The 23,448-nt window shown below is 43.2% G+C and overlaps 1 protein-coding gene across 14 annotated transcripts in view; it reads right to left on the bottom strand.

The window, feature by feature from the left end:
- PTPRM (protein tyrosine phosphatase receptor type M) overlaps positions 1-23,448 on the bottom strand; it is a 791,475-nt gene that overhangs the window by 94,342 nt on the left and 673,685 nt on the right. For 7 of the 14 annotated variants that reach the window (XM_075585335.1, XM_075585337.1, XM_075585338.1 and 4 more), the window contains 3 exons: positions 19,617-19,693; positions 14,045-14,110; positions 11,468-11,504 (listed from right to left, as the gene is read on the bottom strand). In XM_075585335.1, the coding sequence (XP_075441450.1) occupies positions 11,468-11,504; positions 14,045-14,110; positions 19,617-19,693 (180 nt within the window). The remainder of the gene's footprint in view (positions 1-11,467; positions 11,505-14,044; positions 14,111-19,616; positions 19,694-23,448) is intronic. The other 7 variants (XM_075585347.1, XM_075585339.1, XM_075585341.1 and 4 more) reach the window with 1 other exon arrangement.

The raw sequence follows: 23,448 nt of genomic DNA, 5'->3' as shown, positions 1-23,448 counted from the left end.
ATGTTTTCTAATTATAATTATACATTCATATTTAGCTGGGTATATAAAGGATCAATTATTGATCTATTATGTGTAATTAATATGTATGAATTGGTATCTGCTTTTTAATTGTCTTTATACCATGTGATGGTCTCTAACTATGTTATGTTTATGTGAATTACTGTGTTATAGGTCCTGTTTTCTATTTTTTCTGGTAACCTGCAACACGTGATTGTCGCAACACGTGACATTGTAAGGGAAAGAGGTAGCATCACTTTAGGTATAAAGCTGCCATTCTAAGGGCGTTAGGTCTGGCTTCTGAAGGGGGCCGTCCTTACTGATTCCCTTCTTCCTATAAATACGCGCGGATGGCGCTGTACGTGACCTCCTGACGAAGCACGTGGTGCGAAACGCGTAGAGGTCACGACAGGTCATTCTGCGCGTGTTTGCTGAGAGGTTGAGGCTCAAGTGGTGGCTGTTTTCATCTTTCCCGGTGCCGCGATCCGGATTCTGTGCGGTCATCCGTGGACCCCCACCTTTGCCTTAGTGTGAGTGTTCGTTTCCCCCTGTCAGCGGTATTAGAGCCCTCTATGGCGGTTTTTATTCAATTCCCCTTGGGCTGTTAGTACACTCTTTGTTTATTTTTAACATTGACTGTTTTGTGTTGTGTGTGTGTTACTGTCTTAGGATATTCTATGTTTAGAGACCATATGTATGGTTTATGTATCTGGGCAGTTTACCCATTGAGCTGAGGAGGGGTTGGATCCTCTCAGCTGTCTATGTGTTTGTTTTAATAAATAATTACTAATTCTTTCTCTTGTGCGCATTTGTGCATCCTTTTTTCTTTGTTTCTCAGGGTGTCCTCCCCCCCTTTTTAGGGGGGATCACCTCTGAAATGGGAGCTTCTGGGGAGACGCTCCATACAAGTGCAGCACAGGGATCTTTCCAACCATTACATCTGCAGCACGAGCGCTGAATGTCCTTTTCTCTACCATTACAATAATATTAACTTACAAAACTAGCTGAAGGCATGGGCAAATAACAGATTATATCTTGCACAAGGATCACACCGTGTCATGTGACCCTTCTCTCAGCTTGTGGAAGCCAGTCAGTACCATATTCTGACCTTTAAAACATACAGTAATAGTAACACCTTTGTGAAATTGTGGGGCCTGTGAGGATTAACCCCCTACACTGCCTGCAGGGACCAGGACTGACCGTTTGGGGTTTTAACTTTGAGCTAATAAGAAGAAATAAAATACATGCATCTACTTTAAGCAATGGACCACTAAATGTCAAAGGAAACAGAGACTCCACGGGCCTTAGAATTGTAGGTCTCTCTCCAGGTTCTGTATCTTCAACTGCAACACCCACGTTTTTTCATTACAGCTCCACAACCCCACTGTTAGTGCCAAGACTGCGCCTCCAATATTATATTTAGGTTAGTGATTGGAAATATTCAGCTTTCCAGATGTTACTGTCCAGGTGCAGCAGAACAAGTATGATCGGACTTCCTGAAGCACATGTAAGAATTTGGGCTAACAGATTTGTTAAACATGATGCAGCTTGCAGCAAAAAATGGTGCAATGCGTCAAAACAAACTTTTCTGTGCATTGATAAATATATTGCGTAATCCATTTCTAGAGCAGTTACTGGTATCTGTTCTCCCCCACCCCCCCCCCCCCCCCCTCAGCTTCCCACAGTGTTATCTGTGTTCATAGCAAAATGCATCTGTCCGGTTCATTTTCCTTAGTCACTGCTTTCCTTCTGCATAAATCTCCACTACCATGCGGAATTCAATTCTAGGGTGGTTATTCATTGTGAGGGAAGCAAGTACAGATGAGATTGACAGAAAGGCATTATCTATGAGATGGGAGTAAGAGGAGGTGACAAGTGGGGGTGGGCGGCACAAAAATCATGATCAGACTGTAATGGGTGGATAGATGAAAAGAAGATCTGACAGATGAAGGGGAACTAACCTAAAAATAGCTACCTGTATACATGTTAGTGAAAGAGCCTAGTTGCTCAATAAACTGTGATAGTGTAGACTGGGACCATACTGCACTGAAACTCAATGGGCATTTTCATTCAATTGTGCCCCCAAACTGCAGTATCACAGTTGAATGAATAACCCATGTAGGCTCATATATTTATATTATTATTGATTTAAATAAGAATAGTATATTTACTATTGCTTGCTTCATTCATTGTAACATCGCCGGAAGAAGAGATCAGTGTATCTCGAAAGCTCGCACAAATAAAAGCATTTCGTTAGCCACAGAACGGTATTGTCTATTTATTTTTTGATTATATATATACAGTGTTCGACAATTATATACATTTACACGCCCGGGGCGTGTGGATTTAACCTCCGGGCGAGTAAATATTGGCCCAAGCAGCACACGTGTGTTTTTTAAATTTCCCTGCTCAGGAAGGGGAGGAGGGGTATTGAGTGGAGGAGGGTGTGATATTACTAGCAAAGTGAGGGTAGGGAAATCCCAGACGGAGAAATATGTTTGTGCAGGAAGATGCGGTGGGCAACGTTTTAGGGTTATAAACCCCTTCTACAGGCCCATTCCTATAGCCTCCACAAAGGGGGACTATGGTACTTCCCAACTCCCTCACAACTCAATCCTCCTAATCTTCAAATCAACAAATGAAAAGAAACACACAATTATAAAGGCAAATAAGTGCAAACAGTCTTACATAGAATGGAATCTGTCATCTAGCATGTGTGTAACCTAATGCAATAAACACTTGCTTCCGGGTATGCGTGTGACGCCAATGACATCATTCTCTGCTATACTGGACTGCACACAATGTGAGTAATTGGCATTGATCATATACATTGAGCATTCTCCAAGTTTATTTATCCCTACTGTAGTCGGTTGGGTAATAGGGACCTGTTCCCTGAGAGTATTGCCAGCCTAATAGGACCATTTGCTGAGATAAATTGCGTATATATCTTATTAATTTATTGCATATTACACTATAGTGTGCTTTTGTTTTCTGGTCCACTTTCTTGCAAGGGTGTGTCAGGTGTTTATTGCATTAGGTTACACACATGCTAGATGACAGATTCCATTCTATTTAAGACTGTTTGCACTTATTTGCCTTTATAATTGTGTGTTTCTTTTCACTTGTTGATTTTAAGATTAGGAGGATTGAGTTGTGAGGGAGTTGGGAAGTATCATAATCCCCCTTTGTGGAGGCTATGTAGAAGGGGTTCATAGCCCCGAAACGTTGCTCCCCGCATCTTCCTGCACAAACATCCTTCCCCGTCAGAGGTTTCCCTTCCCTACCCTCACTTTGCTAGTGATATCACACACACCCTTCCCTCACTACCCCTCCTCCCCTTCCTGTATTCACTCATTACCTGTGTTTTGCATTTGCATATTGTTGTAGCATGTCCTTTTTTTCTATGAATACACAATAGTATTTCTAAACTTCATTAGCTTTCTTGTCTTCATTTGGAGTGTCGGGAACACCTGGTGTGTTCTATAATGTACTAGTGACATTTATCTAATTTTTACTCAGAAGTGCACAATGTTCCTGTAATGTTTCTTTTAATCCATGAAAATGAAATAAAAAAAGGTGAGCATTATGCAGATTTTGGGATGCTCCTGACATCCAATGCTTTAATGTAGCATGAACAGAGAAGTGAAAATCATGCCATTAATAGCGGTATCAATACTTATAATTACCATCTATTTGTCTTACATGACCTTACAGAGTTCTGACAATTTAATCTGTTCTGCAACAATACTCCTGTTTGCAAATGCTTCTTGTCACAGTCACTGAGATTGGCACATAGAATTCCACTCACACTCTGTTTGCATTTGCAGTGATCGAAAAGTTGCTGTAATTTAAGGATTCAAATTGCAGGTGTCTGCTAATTTAAATGCTATAGAACATTCTATTGATTTGGCAGCTTTTTTCCCAAGTCAACCTATTTTTTGGGCTTTAAAATGAGTAGTTAATGAGGCATTTCTTCATGTCTCTCTAGATGTCACTTTAACAAAGTCGTTTTCAATTATTTTTCCTACATTATGAGCATCAAGTTAGATATTTGGGAGGGAGGGGATATTGGAGGTGTTACTACACGCACACATTACGATACATACACAATTCTGCGTCTTGGCCCATTGCTTTATCCCCAGGACTTTGTATACACCCATTAGATCTGCCAGTTTCCGAAAGTTGTAAATCAAGACACTAACCGAATGTTTTTACATCGGGCAAAACTAGTGCAAAGTAGGGGCTTATTTACTGCATCAAAGTCTCCCTGGTGCAAAACTGGGGACAAAATTGGAGCAAAACATACACCAGTTTGTATCTAAGAAAATGAGTCTCATTAAAAGCAATGGATTTTGGTGCAGCTTCTTTGGAACTGGTATTTGCCCTGTTTTGCAACTGGAGACTATTAAACTTCAGAGACTGTTGACTTACTGTACAAGCGCTTTGATTTGGAGCAACTGTGAGCATAAGTTGCCTACATTGGGTCAAAATGCTCTATTCTTTACATTTACATGTGAAATGTACAGGCTATACTGCTGCGGCAGCCTTTATTCTTACCTTTGCCACTAATTGGCCGGGGATTTACTCCGGCTGGCGCCGTGACTAAACAGCGTGCCAGCCGCACCCCCTCCGTGCACCCCCTCCACTTCGCGCGCATTTTTCTTCCCCTTCCCGACCCCCTAGCTGCTCCTGCCTTTGCCCCTCTGCTTCCCCGCACCCCCGCTTACCTCACTTCAACTTCAGGGGTGTCGGGGAAGCCGGGGAATCCGGGCGCGCCACGTGACAGTGACGCGCCGACATGCCGCCATCACCACGCGCCCCGCACGCGTCCAGCCGTGCGGTAAAGGTAAGAATAAAATATGACGTCAGTGTAATACACACTGTATAACTGTGGAAAATACAGCAGGGCTCTAATAATCGAGCAAATATACAACTCCCTGATCTGGTAAAACCAGATTTGTTGCCTATTACAAGCTGATTACACTTGCTACTTTTAGGTTGCCTACAGTTATATTTGCTCATTAACACTTAATAGGTTGAATGCAGCTGAAGAAGACTATGAGATCAATTAAATCTCAATCATACTAACTCCACAGGGCTTTAAAACGGACTGCTCAAATGCCATTTCCCTGCAAAGAATAATTATCTTTTTTTTTTTTTTGTGGCTCTTGAAGATTGCTTTAAGTTGGATGTGTGTCATTCCCAAAGAATTAACATCACGTTAAACAAAGCTTTTTCGTGAAATGTTTTCCTTTTACTAGATGAAAATTAGGCTTATTCTAGAGTTAGATCACATAGTCAGAACAGAACTACAGTATGATGCTTGACTGGGAACTGGCACAACAGAAACATGAGGAGTAAATTAGTGTAAATGCAGACTGCAGCAAGAGCATCATGTTGATTAGTTAAACTGATATGATTAAAGCAAACGCAGTCCAAAAATCCACAGAATAGTCAGACTAATACAACAAGTGGAGGGAGCTGTGTAGCAGAGCCAAGAATATGTGCAACACTCAAGGTACAGAATGTGTTGGTGGCTGTAGTGTAATGGAAGCTTGTTAATCAAGTCTCTTCCATTTGCCTTAGCTCAGTGGTTCTTAAACTTTTTGAACCTACAGAACGCTAGATCCTTTGTGGTTGCTAATAGTGGTTTGCAAAACTTAAATATCGTCGGAGCTTTCATTTTTTTTTTCCAGTCCAGTTTTAGGCAGTTCTAAAATGTGTTTTTTTTTTTTTACGCACCCCCTATACATTGTTATATTGTTGTAATTAATTTATGTTACTTATTTTGTAGAAAAGGGAAAGGGGTAACCAGAGACAGAGGGTCACTCCTAATAGGGAGAGTAGGCTGTGATAAAAAAGCCCCCGATTACATGCACTCGCTAGTAAATAATGGAACTCGGGCTGTGGGCCAAGGTTTACACTGTTCTAAATATTTAAACCCCTAGTGCACCCACCTTTTTACCCTTGAGCTGAGCGGCTGTGTCCCCCCTGTCTATGTCATTACTTATTTCTTATGTACCCCACACCTATCCAAAAAATAATTCCCGCCAGCCTAGATACAAACTACTATAATATGTGTGCTGGATAACACCTCCTGCTGAAACACCTCACCTGAAAACTGGCAGGCAGGGCCGCCAACAGAAATCTTGGGGCCCAGGACAAATGCAAGGATCAGGGCCCCACCTGCCAACCCATAGCACACATACCATGGAATTGGGGGGTGGGGTTAAGTATGGGCCGGGGGTAAAGTATGGGCAAAGGGAGGGGTGGGGCATAAGGTATGAGCTTGGGGGTGGGGAGGTAAGGTAGGGCCTGGGGGGGGGGCAGTTAGGTATGGGCCTGGGGGGTCTAAGGTATGGGCCTCGGGGTTAGGTATAGGCCCTGGGGGGTAAGGTATGGGCCTGGGGGGTCAAATACAGTATGGGACTAAAGGGTGTAAGGGGTACAGTATTGATGAATTACAGTACCTCTTCAGTCGGTCCGCCGGCATATGTCTTCAGTCGGCCGGCAAGGGGGGAGGGGCATCAGTTGGTTAGTGATGGGTCCTTCAGTTAGCCGGGGGGGGGGGGGGCTTCAGTTGGCCCGCGGTTGGGATAGAGGGGCCTTCAGTTGGCCCAAGGGGGATCTTCAGTTAGCCTGGGGTGGGGGGGGACTGAGGGACCTTCAGTTAGCTGGGGGGCATTCAGTCGGCCTGCGTTTGAGCCAGGGGGGCCTTCAGTTAGCCTGGGGGGAGCCTTCAATTATCCTGGGGGAGGGCATTCAGTTAGTCCGGGGGGGGGAGGAGGTGGGGGGCCTGCCTGCCAAGGCTCAGGTACAGGCATGCAGAATAAGTTAGGGCCAGGGAGGAGGGGGATAGACTGATGCCTTGGAGGCTCAGATAGGACCCGTGGTTTTTTGTTTATAGGGGGGGGGGGGGCGAATGCATCGAAGGTAGTTAGGGCAGGGGGCTGATGCCTCGGAGGCTCAGTTAGGGCCTGGTGAGGGGGGGGGGCTGATTCCTCAGAGGCTCAGTTAGGGACTGGGGGGGCTGATGGTCCACAGAGGTGGGCTCTGGAGATGGATGGCCCGCGATGCGGAGGATGTCGGCAGGTGGGGGGGGGGGGGGGAAGAGGGAAGGGGAGAAGTTGAAGGGATCACTCAAAGTGACACACACACAAATATACACTGGAACAGGGACACAGACACTAAAGAGACAGACACAGGGTACAGGGAAATACAAATACAGTACAGCTAAGTATTTACCTTTGTGTAGTTTGAATAAGCAGCTGCACAGCCAGGAAGATTCAAACATGCTTCTCCCGCCTGTGCAGTGGCTTATATTAGATGCTAGTCCCCACCCACGAGGAAGGCTCTGATTGGCTCGCCTCTCCTAGCTTCAATCAACCAAGCGTGTCAGCGTTTTTTCCTGACACACAGGGCCGCCGACAGTGACACTTGACCCTCACGGGGCCCTGGACACCAACCCCGGCTGTCCCCCCCTGTTGGCGGCCCTGCACGCAGGGCAATACTGAGGCAATGTAGCTTGACACATTAATGCATTGAGTTGCAACATGAAAATGCCTAATGCTGGGATTCATCAAGCTCCCATGCTGCATATCGCACCACAATGCGGCGTTAACTGCTATAGATGTGAATGGCAGGGTCAGATCGGGGTGTGATACCCTACATCAGAGCTAGATGAATCTGCCCCTTTCACTCAGTTTTATTTCAGAATTGTGTGGCTAAATATTCTCTATAGATGATCTTTTGTAAAATACAAGCAAGCAGCTAGATTTGGACCAAAGGCTTCCCATTTTGGATGAGTTTACTAGTTTTCCACGATGTAAAGCTAGGTGGTCACTGCAGTAGTTACGGATTTTTAAAAAAAAAAACAATGTTAAAGCTGCACACCAGATGATTACTTCTTGGTATGTTAAACATTGAGAAGCACTATACAGAGTTACGGTATCTATAGATATCTAAAGGATAATGCACATAAATATTGGTCAAATTACCTGGGTTGATATGTAGTTTTGCATAGAAGCACAGAACCTGACAGATGGAAATGACCATGTGACCCACCTTGTTTCTCTCTTTTCTACACATGCTACCAAAAGCCAAGACTGATATCAGTCCTTTCTACCGCATAATTATTTGACTGCACCATTTCTGCTGAAAGGCAGTTCCATGTATCTACTACTCTTACAGAGAAACATTGTCCTACTCTTTCAGCTTACTTGAATATTTAGCTTAAGTGGCCAAGTAGGTGGTCGAGCTTCTTCAAATGCAAAATGCATTCAATTTCCTAAGTACAGAAGACAAGTGAGCATCCTATTTATTTTTGCACACATTCACAGTCTATATCCTGTTCTTTTTCATACGCAGGCGAGCAGTCTTTTGTGTTATACAGCAATCTAAGAATAATCCTCTCCTGCAGCGATAGGATAATCACATTCTATGCGTTTTCAATCTTACAGCCTCTTCTTTGGAAAGGCTGTGTTCTGTCACCATCATTGCATACAGTAAATAATCCTCCTGCACTCTGGGTACTACTTTCTGCCAATATGAAATTATAAACATGTCAACAGAGATATCAAACTGAAACATGTTTTAATTAATAACATGACAGTTTTTTTTGTTTGTTTGCATTTTTTTTTTAAACTAAAAATCTCTGTTGAAGCATTAATAATCTTTTGTCATAAACTGTAAAGAGATGTACAGTCCTAATGAAAGATGCTAATCAAGGTAAGATCTTCAAAGTTTCCTCACAGAGCAAAGTTCTATAACAAGCTCACTACACTTTTCAGCATAGCACATTGCTCTAAACCCATTCTTCTGGCAGCTGGCAATACATTGCAAGAGGACATTATTGCAGCATAATGCCTTTTTAAAAAGAGAAGTTGTTCATCTTGGTGGCACAAACGATAGTATTATTGAAAGAAGGGATTTAATTATTATTGGAGGATAAGTGATAGGATGACAATAAGCCAAAAGAAAACAACAGAAATGTATTATTTATGTCCTCTCACACATTGAAAAAACATGCACACCAAATACACATGGTTTAGAATTGATATCCCTTTACATCAAAGATTAAAACAAAATGTAAAACCCTTCACGTCTCTGACAGGTATGCAAACTTGCTTTGCCTTATTATCTCTTAGGCTGCGAACCCGCTGCGGCCGGTGGGGCGCAAGGCCGCGAACCACCAGACCCTTGCCCGAGTGGTCCCTGCCCCCGCTGCCTCCTTCCGACAGCGCTGACTACGTACTGTGACGCGTCAGCCAGCCGATGCTGCAAGAATCTTGTGAATTTCGGCGTTGACGCGTCACGTGGTACGCGAGTCAGCCAATGGGGAGGAGGGGAGGGAAGGAGCTAGGTGGGAGGCGCCTTGGGCGGGGAGCAGGGAAGGAGCTGCGTGTTATTAAAGTGTGTGTGTGTGTACGGCACCACGATCAGAGCCCGCCCCCCTCCCTCCCACTCCCGCCCCCCTCCCTCCCACTCCCGCCCCCCTCCCTCCCACTCCCGCCCCCTCCCTCTCCGGCTCCCGGCTCCCTACAGACCACATATCGCGGTCTGTGTCTGTCAGCACCCCGCCTGTCTGCAGTGCAGGCGCGCTGACTGAGGGAGCAGGGCCTTAGCAGCAGCATACAGGTAGTCCTCGTTATCCAACGTTTCACTTTACAACGAATGGCATATCCAACACTTTACAATGCAACCCTATGGGCTGTTTTTCGACGCCGGAATGCGTTCTCCGACGCCTGAATGCGTTATCCAACGCTCACTGCCACTGATTAACATGGGACTCACTTTATAACGGTTTCATTATCCAACGCAACTTCCAGAACGGATTCCATTGGGTAACCGAGGACTGCCTGTAGTGCTTCCAATGCAGCCAGGGATTCTGGGTAATGACATGCAATTGAGCCTCAGTGTGTCACTTTTTGTTTCTTATACACCTTAACATGGACCCCTATAAACGTTTGCCTGCTTATGTCGCTTTTTTTTTTTAACTTACTTTGTATCACCTTACATAATATTGTGTGGAGTAAACATATACAGTAAAAAGTATGTTATCCCTGGCTCATCTTGCATTTGGTGATTTCAGTGATGTGCCAGTGATAACACTATAATGGGAAGGTGCGCACATTGTGCCTTTCTATTATAGTCTATAGCTGAGTGTTAAGAACATGTCTGTGACACAGGCCTGTGCCACTGGCGAGCTCACAAATATATCCCTGGAACATAATGTAAGGTTTTTCGTTGCACGCATACAATGCCTTCTTGAAATTCTGCTGCAAAACATTTTGCCTGTGTCAAAAGTTGACATATTTCACCCTGCAAAGATCTCTATTAAGCAAAATATCGTATACCTAAATTGTGCTTTGGTCAGCTCTTCGATGGGACTAAAGTATTCTCCAGCATGGGGAAATGGCTTCACAGCATACTGAAATGGGGCTATCACTTTAAAGGATGCCCGAACACAGCAGGTACAGCATTGTACTATATTCTGTGTGTCTGACTTAATTATAGATCAGGATTATAGATTTGCAATTACTGAAGTAGGAGGTTAGAAACAAATGGAGGGAGTGGATCGTAGATATGGGATACAGATAAAGCAAAGGGACTGGATTTGATGGTTTAGACTTAGAGAGTCGTGCCTTTAAAGCAAGTGAACACAGTGAGGTTCCAGTACTATCAGTGTGCAAGGTACTATTACTGTGCGCCATCCGCCTTTTTGTAATAAAATAGATTTTACAGCGCCATTTTGAACATTCTTCTTTTAGCGCCAATATATCAATATAAGTTCTCTATTTTACCGCACATGCTTCGCTTTGGAATTTGATATTTGGGGAATGGTTACAGGAGGCGATCAGATGCGCACATTGTACCAAATGAGGCGTATTAAATGTTGCATTTGTAACAGTCATCTTTTCCCTTTTATTGCACTATGTCAAAAAACATGGCCAAATCCAAAATAGTATTAACTCATGGTAATTGGCATACAATGTATGAAAATTCATCTATAAACATTTCACATTGGAAGTAAAAAAATATTTAACTTTTTTTGCTCTGTGTTTACATGCACTTTTTGGCGCTAAATACAAAACCTAATAATACAGGGGAGAGCCACAGCTCATTGGTTGGCAAATACAGTGACCACTGTATCCATTATCTCTCCAGACCTGGTTTCTACAATTGGGGAAGCTGTATAGGACACTGAAAAGAATTACCAAGGTTTATAATTATACAATTTCCCTACAAACAATACCGACAACTTAAATGTGTACGGATTGTGTTACAGTACTGAGTATATTGTTTGACGTACATGTTTCTCTGTCAGACATATTATTTCATCTTATTCCTTTTTAGACACTTTTTGTTTCTTAAAAACAGTAACATAACAAATCAGTATGGTACAGCACGGAATACCTCTTTATAGTGTAAACATTATATATCATTAAGAAAAAAAGTGAAGGTGACTTACCTTGTGTAGCAATATAGTGATTAGGTCTATGATAGCCCTAAAATCAGAAGAAAAGGCAAAATGAATCAGCAAAATATACCATGCAGTTATTTTCGTTGCTATTTGTGATATAGATTTGTATCAAAGTGCTTCCCAAAAGCAAAAGTCAATACAATACACTTCAACATTAGGACACAATCTCAGGTGGAATGTCAGACCTGCAGGAGAATAGATTTCTTACCATGGGAGGCAAAGTGATGTTTAGGAAGTGAGACATTGCGTAAGAAATGGAGCAGCAAGAGATGGGTACATAGGGAATTGAAACTGAAGATAATTTCCGTGCTAGCCACCACTTCAGTTAAAACTTAGCAGGCTCAAAGTGTTTTATTTAAGTACTACTGCAAATAACAGTCAAGTTTGAAAATAAAAAAAAAATAGCCACAGAGATGTTAACCTCCAAAAACCCAAAATATGTGAGATCTGAGGGTTCTGGACAACAAAAATTACATTTTAATGGAAAAGCGTTGACTTCCACCAGTGTAACGCCATTGAAGTCTATGAGAGTGCGGATACTAGAAATCGGTGAGGCGGCCTCCAAATCCACGAGACTCGCAGAAAATCAGGGAGAGTTGACAGGTCTGCAATCACACCAATGCCCTCATTCTTTAAAGTGCGAGTAGCGACGATCTGGCGCCATTGCACGGAAAGACCCATTAAAGTCCATAGGGCTTTCCATGCAACAGTTCCGGACAAGCACTATTCACACTTTACAAAATGAGGGTCTAAAACTATTCCTAAGAGGTGAAAAAAATACCCTGGATTGGAGATCCAAGTCACTGTACATTGTCTGCTCCCTGATTACCTCCTCTCTACAAGCTCTCAACCAAGCAATGGTGACATGAGATGAATTTTAAATGGGGTTCATCCTTTACAAACAGAAAGCGCTACTCATTTCTGTGCTACTGGAAGCTACGGTACACACCACCTGCTGTCCTGAAGATACAGTACACAGTCATTTGTATTAAGAAGCACTGGCACTAATTAGCCCCATGCAGTATTTCAATGTGCAAAATAATGCCCAACAAATATTAATAATTCTAAAACAAATAAAGTAACAGGTCCCCGCTGAACATAAAACATTGAAACTTTATAAGTGAGCCAACAAACATTGCTAAGCAAGATAAACTGTCGCTAATAATTGGCTTACAAACAGAGAGAGAGAAAAAACCCTGTGCAAATTGTGTTCCTGAAGACAAATAGTTGGGGGGAAAAAAAATCACTTCAGAATAATATTATCCATTTAAACTGCTGCTCATCTTTTAATAGACGCTTTGATAGAGTTGCAGTATCACTGCAGATGCATGTGAGCACATAAACAGCCATTATGAAGATGTTTACAGCATTGAACAAAAATGGCATTAATTACAGTTCCTCTCATCACACAGGTCTTGGCAAAATTACTCTAAAAAAAAAAGTGGGAAAATGAGAATCCTATACAACAATTACACATAATTGAAGCAACTACAAATTAGCCAAGGGACTGTGTAGATGAGAAATGTGTTTAGAATATTTTTCTATGCTAAATTACTGCACGTGCATTTTATCAACTGTAATCAAGCTGCTTTTACTTGTTTGGAAAGATCCTGCGTAGCACAAAAAAACAAAAAACTTAGCATGCGCTGTATACTTTTGACCTCATTTTGCAGAGATGTTCTGCGCTGCCATCTTTAGTCAGTCTTGAAAGGTGTTAAAATCGATTTTTGAAAACAAAAACTCATTTTATTTAGTGCTGATAAGGTTTTTTTATGGCATCTTGGAGATTCAAAAATAAGAAGAAAGGATAAAAAAATAAAAAGATTATTAATAGACAACGCCAATAAAAATGTTTTTTTTTAAAAAAAAGTAACAGTATTATGGATTTACACACTCAAATACATTTAGTAACTAAATACAGTGTATAGAGTATTTAGAAGTGATTTTATTCTCCAACTAATATTCTTTTGTATACAGACTGCCTATACAGTTTTCTTTTTTCCATCCTCTTTATATACAGCACTTTGTTGTGTAAACATCCAGGATTTTTCCATTTTGGTGTGAGGCAATAGATTTGGTATTTTCTTAAAACAGCTGCCATTTATAAGGACGTCTTTCTAACTCGGTCCTGATTACTGCAGCTTTGGAATCCCTAGAACATTCTTTCGTCAATTAGGTAGGATTTCCTGATTAGACCTTCAGCAGCAGCAGCAATGTGCCATGATTACACGCAGACGTTTGGAGTTACGCTTTCCATCTCAATTTGGATAGCAATGCCTCATTTTCTATATTGCGAAACGGTGGAGGGATTTTGCTTTACTTGATTTCCAATTCATTGTACATAGCGAGGCTGCGCAAGCTCTGACATGGGATTTCCTACACAAAAAGGTGTGATAAAGGGAGGTATCACCTATCAAAGAAATATATCTCCACCTTACATTTTCCGCAACTGACAGTGCAGAGGAAGTGTATTAAAAACAAAATGTATCACTTTTCCCACTTATTGACACGTGACACCTTTGACAAAGACACGCCGCAGCCACAACGTTTTAATGCAACACTTACTTGATCGTAACATGAACAGTCACAGCAACTGAGCGTTGGGCTCCATTGCCCCCAAGCCGGAGGACCCTGAAAAAGCAGCCCAATCCCTAAAGCTGTATTAATGTTTCATGGTGGTCCCTTGCTTGACTTATAATGCTGGGGGGCTTGGCAATGTCCGGCGGTCACATGCCAGATATTGCTCATTCAATTCTTCCAAGTACCTCGTGCTCTTAAGTTTTTTAATCAGTGAACACACAGTAGAACACTGTTACAGTGAAAACCTGTCATCCTGTTATAGTGAATATAGGTGGGGATCTCTTAGTCGAGCGATCATTTCCACAAGCTCTGTTTAAAATATAATTCTATTGGGAATACAGAACATTTCAAAGGGAGAATACATGTTAATCCTCAATTCCACCATTTGTGTCAGATGCATCATACAGTATACAGATGCGATCCATGGCAATTGACCATTAGTATGAATATATACTGTATAAATATATATAGTGATATACTGTACTGTCATCTGCCATTCCAGGTCACATCTATATAAATTAAAAAAACAAACATTTACATGTGGGACTATGTTACTGTATTTGCTTAAGCAAAGATGTGAATTACAGCAGATTGAAATCATTGGACTGTATGGTGCCTTCCAGTGTCTGCTGGAAGGTGTTTTATGGACGACTACTGTACTTGGCAAACGGTCCTTAATCTTTCAGACACAAATGATAAGTGAAACGTGTCTCCTCTGACTAAGGCTGAGTCCACGCTGCCGCTGAGCTCGCTCATGCTGGAGAGCGGTGATGTCACCAGCTCACCAAGCATGAGCGATCGCTGTCCTGCAACATTTTTAGAGCAGGAGCGGGGGGGGGGGGGGGGGGGGGGCGGGGGGGGGGGCTATTAGGGGAGGAGGCGTGTCATTGGCTGAATAGGGGCTGTCTGTGTGTGTGTCCATTTTCTCTCTACCCCCCTTCCCTCCCTCTCACCCTTCTCTCTCTCCCCCATTGCTCTCTCTCCCCCCATTGCTCTCTCTTTCCCCCCATTGCTCTCTCTCTCTCCACCCCCATTGCTCTCTCTCTCTCTCCCCCCATTGCTCTCTCTCTCCCCCCCATTGCTCTCTCTCTCTCCACCCCCATTGCTCTCTCTCCCCCCATTGCTCTCTCTCTCCCCCCCATTGCTCTCTCTCTCTCCCCCCCATTGCTCTCTCTCTCCCCCCCATTGCTCTCTCTCTCTCCCCCCATTGCTCTCTCTCTCTCTCTCCCCCCATTGCTCTCTCTCCCCCCATTGCGCTCTCTCCTCCCCCATTGCTCTCTCTCTCCCCATTGCTCTCTCTCTCTCCCCCCCATTGCTTTCTCTCTCCCTCTCTCCCCCCATTGCTCTCTCTCCCCCCCATTGCTCTCTCTCTAGCCCCCTTCCCTCCTCTCTCCCCCTTCCCTCCTCTCTCCCCCTTCCCTCATCTCTCTCCCTTTCCTCCTCTCATTTCTCTCCCCCTTGCTCTCCCTTCCCCTCTCCTTCTCTCCTTTCTCCCCCCCCTTCTCTCCTTTCTCCCCCCCTTCTCTCCTTTCTACTCCCCTTTTCTCCTTCCCCCCTTACTTCGTTTGCCCCCCCACCACACCACTTTGTTTACTCCCCCACACCACACCAGTCCGTTTTGCCCACCCCCCACACCAGTCCATTTTTGCCCCCCCACCGCACCAGTCCGTTTTCCCCCCCCCCCAACCAGTCCGTTTCCCCCCCCCCACACCACACCAGTCCGTTTTTGCCCCCCCACACCACACCAGTACGTTTTGCCCCCCCCACCAGTCCGTTTCCCCCCCCCCCCCACCAGTCCGTTTTGCCCCCCCCCCCCCCACACCAGTCCGTTTTGCCCCCCCCACACCAGTCCGTTTTGCCCCCCCACACCGGTCCGTTTTGCCCCCCCACACCAGTCTGATTTGCCCCCCCCCACCAGTCCGATTTGCCCCCCCCCCCCACACCAGTCCGTTTACCCCCTATTCCACTTCTCTCGACTAGAAATCCCATGTTTGTGTTTGGTGTAGTGACAGGGCATTACAACACGCCCTCTCTCTTCCCTGAAAGTATCTCTCCAGTGTCTCCTCAAGCACAAAGCTTGGGAGAGCGTGCGTGCACGCGCATGAGCGCCCACGCACAGCGCGAGCGTGAACGGGAGGTAAGCGCGTCAAGCGCATAGCGAGCTCAGCGCCAGCGGGGACTCAGCCTAAGAGTATAGTTCTTGGATGTATACTATACAAATCTCATGAGACACAACAGTTCAGAGGGGTTACATTTTTTTCTGTGAGGAGTATTCCCTTTTGGGGGGGAATCTGAAAAAATATCTGTAAAGAAATGTATCCAATACACTGGGAATATGGACAGCATTTCTAGGTGCCAACATTCTGCTGCAAGCTTCCACTTTAAAGCAGCACTGCCCCCTACTTTAGCTGGCCCTGGTCACAACCAGAAACAACATTTTAATCCAAGTCTAAAAATCACACCAAAGTGTTCATCTCTTTATATTGCTAACCAAAGATGCATTCCCCCCCGGGGTCATATTTATTCAATAGCAGCTACATGGTTACGGGTTTACGTTTGGGTGATAGATGTCGTTTCACAAAAATCATGTTCCTATAATTATTTGTAAATAATGCTCTAACCTTAGTTTGCAAACACAACAACCCTTTGTGTGATGTCGGTGTGTCCATCACAAACTTGGACAGGCAAAGCCCTTCCTTTCTTCCCCTCCCCTTATCTTTATTGACCCTCTGACAGATACAGGGTCGGGTAAAGATAGAGTAGACACTTGGATGACAAGCACCCCCGTATTCAGAGCCCCCCATTAATAAAGATACTGATACATTAAAATCTTTGCTTTAAGGAGGATTTGATATGATTAAGGAATCCAAATAGATTGTTTATTCTTTACAAAATGTTGCTTTTTTCAGATCAGCTTTAGTGCATCTTTAACGCATCTGTAAAGATAAGTCAATACTTCCTAGAGAACCTCTTCCCTTGCCCATCCTAGTTATGACCATGTCTAGCTGCAGATGTAGCGAGAAATTCTTTGTTAACGTTCCATTCAGCAGAAAGGACCCTGCGCAGGAAGCCGCAGCATTTTGCTATCCTTCCCGCAGCTCCGGGGAGAGTAAGACTGGCTACATCTGTACACGCATCCCATCGGGGCCGATTGATCAAGCGCTGGTATGGGCGAGTGTACTCTATCCAGGGTTAACTCCCATTTAAGTCAGTAGGAGTTAACACAGGTTTGAGTGTGTTAACCCATTCCAACACTTGATGAACCTGCCCCATACACTGAACTGGAGAATACATACAGAAAAAAAATGGGAAGTCTTTGACAAGCTTTTGTCAACAATTTTAAATAGTAGCAGCAGATGTACTTACTTTATTGTGCAACTCGTTTAAAAATGCATTTAGAGCTAACTTTATATTACAATGTTTTCTTGTAGCCGCGACATTTGTGAGAACATGGATATTTTTCAGAAATTTTTAAGAGTTTTTGTGGCTTTTATATTTTCTATGGCAACTCCTGTATATCATTTCAAATTAGCGATGGAATATGGCATGAACAGCTAAAAAATATATACGACAGTAGACGCCAGTTACAAAGAGTAAGGCTGCGTCCACACTGCCGGTGAGTGTGTTTACTTCAGAGAATGTGAATCTGCATGGCCATGCTCACGCTGCGCTCGCGCTCGGGCACGGGCACGGGCACCTACGCTCTCCCAAGCTCGGCGCTTGTGGAGACAAAGAAAACTGATTTTGAAGCGCGCTTAGCAGCAGTCAATGCACACAGCACACAGCCACACACATTACACACAGAAATAGCCCCGATCCACGTATCCCCGGGCGCGCTTGCAAAATTATGCAGGACAGCCTGCGCTCATGCTTGGAGAGTTGGTGACGTCACCGATCTCAAGCATGAGCACTCTCAGCGGCAGTAGCCTTAGGCCGTGCTTATAGTACCAGCGACAGCAACGTCGCCCGAAAACAAATGCCTTGTCGCAGCCGCGTGCGCTTATAGTAAGCGTGACGGGATGACACGATTTTTGGTAGCCGTAATTATTTGATTTTTCAGGGGCTGTCGCCTCATGTGACCGCCCCTGAACCAATCAGGAGCCTGGTCACCCGCGACGCTGCCGCACAGCGAAATACAACTTTCGCTTGTGGCGACGGGTGACGTCACGCGTCGCCGGCACTATAGGCGCGGCCTAATGGGGAAAAAAAAAATCTATCTAGTTAAGTAGCGGTTACACTGGCACAGGTCAGAGTTGGCAATAGCTGTGTGGGTGCTGGTTAGTAGGAGACATTGCTGCTTTAAAGTACTGCTAACGTTCCACATAGGAGATCTGAAAAGCAGGGGAGAGGAGCATTTGAAGCAAACTATTCTTTCACTGGCAGATCCCATGAGTAGTCTGGGACTCATTCGGACACACGTTGCTTTTTAAAGTAAAACTTTGATGGGGAATTTTTAGGATCATTTGCATTGGACACTTCACAAAGTTACAGCACAAAAAAAATAAATAAAAGATTATGATGATGATGATATGTGGCTGGTCTGGCTACGATTCCTTTAGCTGTGAAGGGGATTGCAATTTATTGCTTTGAATATTTGCCAAGTGCCCATTATTGCGAGCTCCTGCAGCATCATTTTCATATTCACAATGGTCAACTAATCCCACATTTCAACAACCGTTTCAATTCCCGCCCATAAGCTTTCATGAATTTGTAGCCTTGTTTTAAACTGGGAAAACACAAGGGTTGGCCTACACTGGAGTTAATGCATCTACGCTCATTACTGTGTATTATTGAGTGATTTGTTCTGCGATTACGACAAGTGAACACCCCCCTCCCACCCCACTACTTACAATAACTGTGGCATCGAGGTTTCATTACTGAGTTTTACTAGATGCCAGAATTTCTCGTGAAGTAAATCACTGGTAAAATATGTCTGCAGATGTAGACTGAATTTTTATTGATTTTCAATTATACTTTTAATTTCATTCTTTCATCCGCAAACTGACTGTCTCCTAAATAGTTTATTCTAATGTAGAACATTAAGTTAACACGTTGCAGTATGAACAAAGACGCGGTGTTCCATAATTAATCCGCTTACATATTTAATGCTATGGCTTGCTTGCATTAGAAGCCCTGGTTAACAGCTGCACGCTCCTTTGAAGGGAACTTTAAAGTGCGGAGATGACGAGAGATTGCAAACCAGTGCATTAGGAATCACATCGTACTGTCACATTAATATGCAAACAACTTTCTATTTAATAGGAAATGATGCCAAACTGTTGACAGCAAAAGCAAACAACATTTACCTTGACCAGGCATTCATCAAAACAAATTGAGCACACTCCTTCCGTAAATTGCCTGTCACTGTAAACTTCAGGCTTGCTTATAACGATAGTTGGGGGATTGGCTGTTCCTATCTCACTAACACACCCATCAGGTCAGATTCACGTCAGTATTCGCCGATCAATTATTCTGAAATCTGCACTGATTATCTCAGCTGTGTCTTCTGCTATGCAAACTACTGTAACTGCTGACATAACCATGCTGGTGTACGTACGTCAATGTAATTTCCGTTGATGTAGTCCGAGCTGGTTTCATCTTCGATACTTTGGAGTCTCACTCGGGAATGGTCATCTGAAATTGGAAACCAGAGTTACAACAATGACAAAGGTTAGGGGGCACAGTACAAGAAACGTACAGTAGGTGTAGGAGTGACAAGTCATTTGTGGAATAAAATCTATTTAATTTTTCTTTTTGTGTAGTATGCAGAGTGTATACGAGCACCTTGCATTTGGTCAGTCATTTTGGTTTGTAAATAATAATAGTATTTTTTGTTCGACAGCACTGACATCGCACCTAGAATTTTGGCTGGCATATTAGTCCCTGCCCTGAGAAGCTCACACTCTAATTGTTGGTGCCTGCGGCACAGGGAGAAAAATCAACATGCTGATGTTACAAGCAAAGCGGCACCTGGATTGCGTGGGCATTGTCCTTATCACCAGGCCACTGCTTCGTAAATGTAAGTTATACATTAGCCATCGTTTTCACAGATACAGTGCAACTATTTGATAGCAGCACAACATGGTGATACTTGTTTTTAACATTTTTAATAGGTTTGAAGCGGGTCTCTGGAGCTGGACTGCGTTACTTTCAGCTCTGATGACCCCCTGCTTCCCGAGATACTTACATTGGGAGGGGTTGCTGGTAGCACCTCCGGCTGGGCTTGGCGGGGATATCGAAATGGCAAGCTTTAAATAGCCTGCATCACGCGGGCCAATAGGAAACCATGATGTAATCCCTTGCGGATTCCTATTGGCCCGCGTGACTGGGAAATGTAAACCTGCGTAGCTGCTACCAGCGCCCCCTATGGGGGTAAGTATCTAGAGGAGCAGGGGGTCTCCGGAGCTGAAATGAATGCGGTTTAGCGCCGGAGACCCCCTACTTCCCACCTAGGGGGGAAAAACATTGGTTTTCAGTGCAGATGCTCCTTTAACAGGCTTATAAGGCATTATATGTTACCTATCAAAATGGGGAAAAAAATGGTCCAGGAAAGCTATTTAAATGCAAATGGTTGAATAAATAATTTATATTTTATTTATAGATTTTAGAAGAGTTAAATTAGCTGGAATGTAACCATTTCTGCATTTTTCATTACGAGAGATGCGGCAAGATGAATTCTTGGATTATCCAACAACCCGATTGCTGTAGCACTTTAGTATGAAACATGAGATTTAAAAATCAGCATTCCACATGTCGGCAATAACATTAACATTATGAAAATGAGTGGTGTGCCTCTTGGTTTTTATACAGTATCTTGTGTGGTTTGTATTTCTATTTAAGATGTATATATTTTTTTTTCTGTACCGCAAAGATAACAGCACAGGGAAATTGTGGCACAATCTGCATGTGCCTGTTTTATTAAGACAGAAGGAATTTCTCACATCTAGAGAGGGAACATACTTGTCAGACATCTGTTTTTAAGCAACAACTTTGCTAAGCAAGTGAATGAGAGAAATGGGAATAGTTTAGTTCGCAGGCTTTTCTAATGGTGTGGTCTCCACACAAAGAAAATAGGAATTATATATACACACACACACACACACACACACACAAACACACACACACAAACACAACACAGCACTTCTACACACTCACTGCAGCTCTACACACACACACACAAACTGCTGCTACACACAAACTCTGCTGCTGCTACAAACACATACAACACAACAGCAAACCACACACAAACACTGCTGCTGCTGCTGACACACACACACACTAGACAGACAGAAACTGCAGCCACAAACAAACTGCAGACAGCCACTTCCTTACTTTGCAGCTACACACACTCTCTCTCTCTCCCTCCCCAATCCAACTGAATCTGTCAGCTCTGTTCACGGAGGGATGGGGAGGAGTCACTGCCTGGCTGCTACTTCTTGACCAACCCCCTGCCCTGTCTCAGAGCTGTTCTGAAAGCTGATTGGCTGGAAATAAACACATTGGAAATAAACACATTGCAAGCTGCAAAAATTCCGGGCATTACTGAATGAATAATGCCCAGCATTTTAAGCAGAGAGCAGGGTTTCAATAATGCCCGGAATTTTACACCTTTAGCCTATAATATCCAATACTACACAACTGATGTATATTAAAAAAAACATATATTATTTTGAATGTAAGCTTAATATATTAAAACTAATTTAAAAAGGCATTAGTGAGGGAACTTTTTTTTTTTTTTTAAGTTTGTATTATCTAATACTAAAAAACAGATTTATAAAAGAACCCACATATAGGATTTTTAATGTATTGCTGCTTAATTACCCTTTTTAAATTATTATGAAAATATGCTGTAGTCACAAATGTGTGACAATGTAATATTATAGTGAAAAACTAGATACATTTTATTATTGGCATGACAACGCATTTTTAACACACAAATAGGTCTTCTTTCTAGTTCCTCTTGAGTCAGAACAAATATCCTCAGCTTCTTATACAAAGAAATATCGAACAGACGCGCACTAATACAGTACAGACATCCATTAGAAAATCTTTATTCTACATATAACTTTAGCTATCTGCATCTCCATGCTCAATCTATATTATTACAGTATGTATAGCTTGTGATAACTGAACAAACATATGTTTTCTTTCTGCTCTCCTATTACTTTGAATTATTATGTTTCAGGTGCAATAGAGGAAAATATGTAATAACAGAGTATGGTCCCAAAAGGGAGGGTCTTTTCTTGATCCCTTTTGAGACCATACTCTGTTATAGCTTGTGATAAAGCAACATGTGGCAAGTCATGAATGTGTTATCCCAGATGTGCTCAAGTTAAGTTTCTGTATTTTGCGATTGGCTATTCCTGAATAGACCCTAGCATTGCAATGCAGCAAAACATTTTGACAAGGAAAAGGCAACCCTCTGCTGTTTAGGCTCACAACAACCTCATGCCACATTACATACCTCTGTGATAATGAACCTGCTATGTATCTCAACTTTGTTCTGTCTTGTGGCTTCATGGAAATGTTACTCTATCCACCACAAACTCCTCCCTCCTGGTCCACACCCAACATCACCATACACCCTGGATTACTTAAAAGCCTTGCACTATCTACTGAATGTTGGTGGAGAACTCTGAAAACCAGCACACCAACCACCACTCACTGTAATGGCAAACATCACAAATTCACAACTTGCAAACTACTACTCAAATTTCTACTCATACTATTACTCTCTTTAGCAGGTGATATTGAAGTTAACTCAGACCCTCCCTTTTCAACTCTGTCCCATACCCCTGAGAATACCCCCTTCAAATTCCAAAAAGGTCTATCAGTCGCCTAAGTAAATATCCGGAGTCTGCTGTCCAAACTGGATGAACTAAGGGCATGGTGCCTTATGCATAAACCCAGCGCCATCGTTCTCACAGAAACATGACTGCCCCCTAAAACCCTCAATGCAAATATCGCCATTCAGGGATACTCCATTTCAAGGAAAGATAGGTGAAAAAGAGGGGGAGGGGTGTTATTTTATATTGCAGACACCTTACAATTTACACTGTTAAAATGCCCCCCAAGCCCACACTCTTTTGAAATCCTAGTTGGCAAAATCTGCCTCCCCTTTTCTAAGCCCATCTTGGTTGCTGGCATCTACCGCCCCCTAAAACCTCTCTACATTCCATGACTTATATCACCTAGTTTCCTGGCTCCATTTCCTCTCTGAATGAGAAGCGTGAGCTGCTAGTTTCAACTACAATTGGTTCAACCCAAAAACCACAAAATCCAGATACAACTCAAATCACTTAACCTAACGCAACTCAGTTCCCAACCCACACGGACAAACCTGAAATCTCACAACCATTCCTTGCTAGACTGAATTCTCTCCTCAAATC

The sequence above is a fragment of the Ascaphus truei genome, chromosome 2 (genome assembly GCF_040206685.1).
Source record: "Ascaphus truei isolate aAscTru1 chromosome 2, aAscTru1.hap1, whole genome shotgun sequence".
In the NCBI taxonomy this organism is placed as follows: domain Eukaryota; kingdom Metazoa; phylum Chordata; class Amphibia; order Anura; family Ascaphidae; genus Ascaphus; species Ascaphus truei.
Note: the sequence above shows the minus strand (reverse complement) of the source record. Positions and strands in the feature narration are given on the sequence as shown.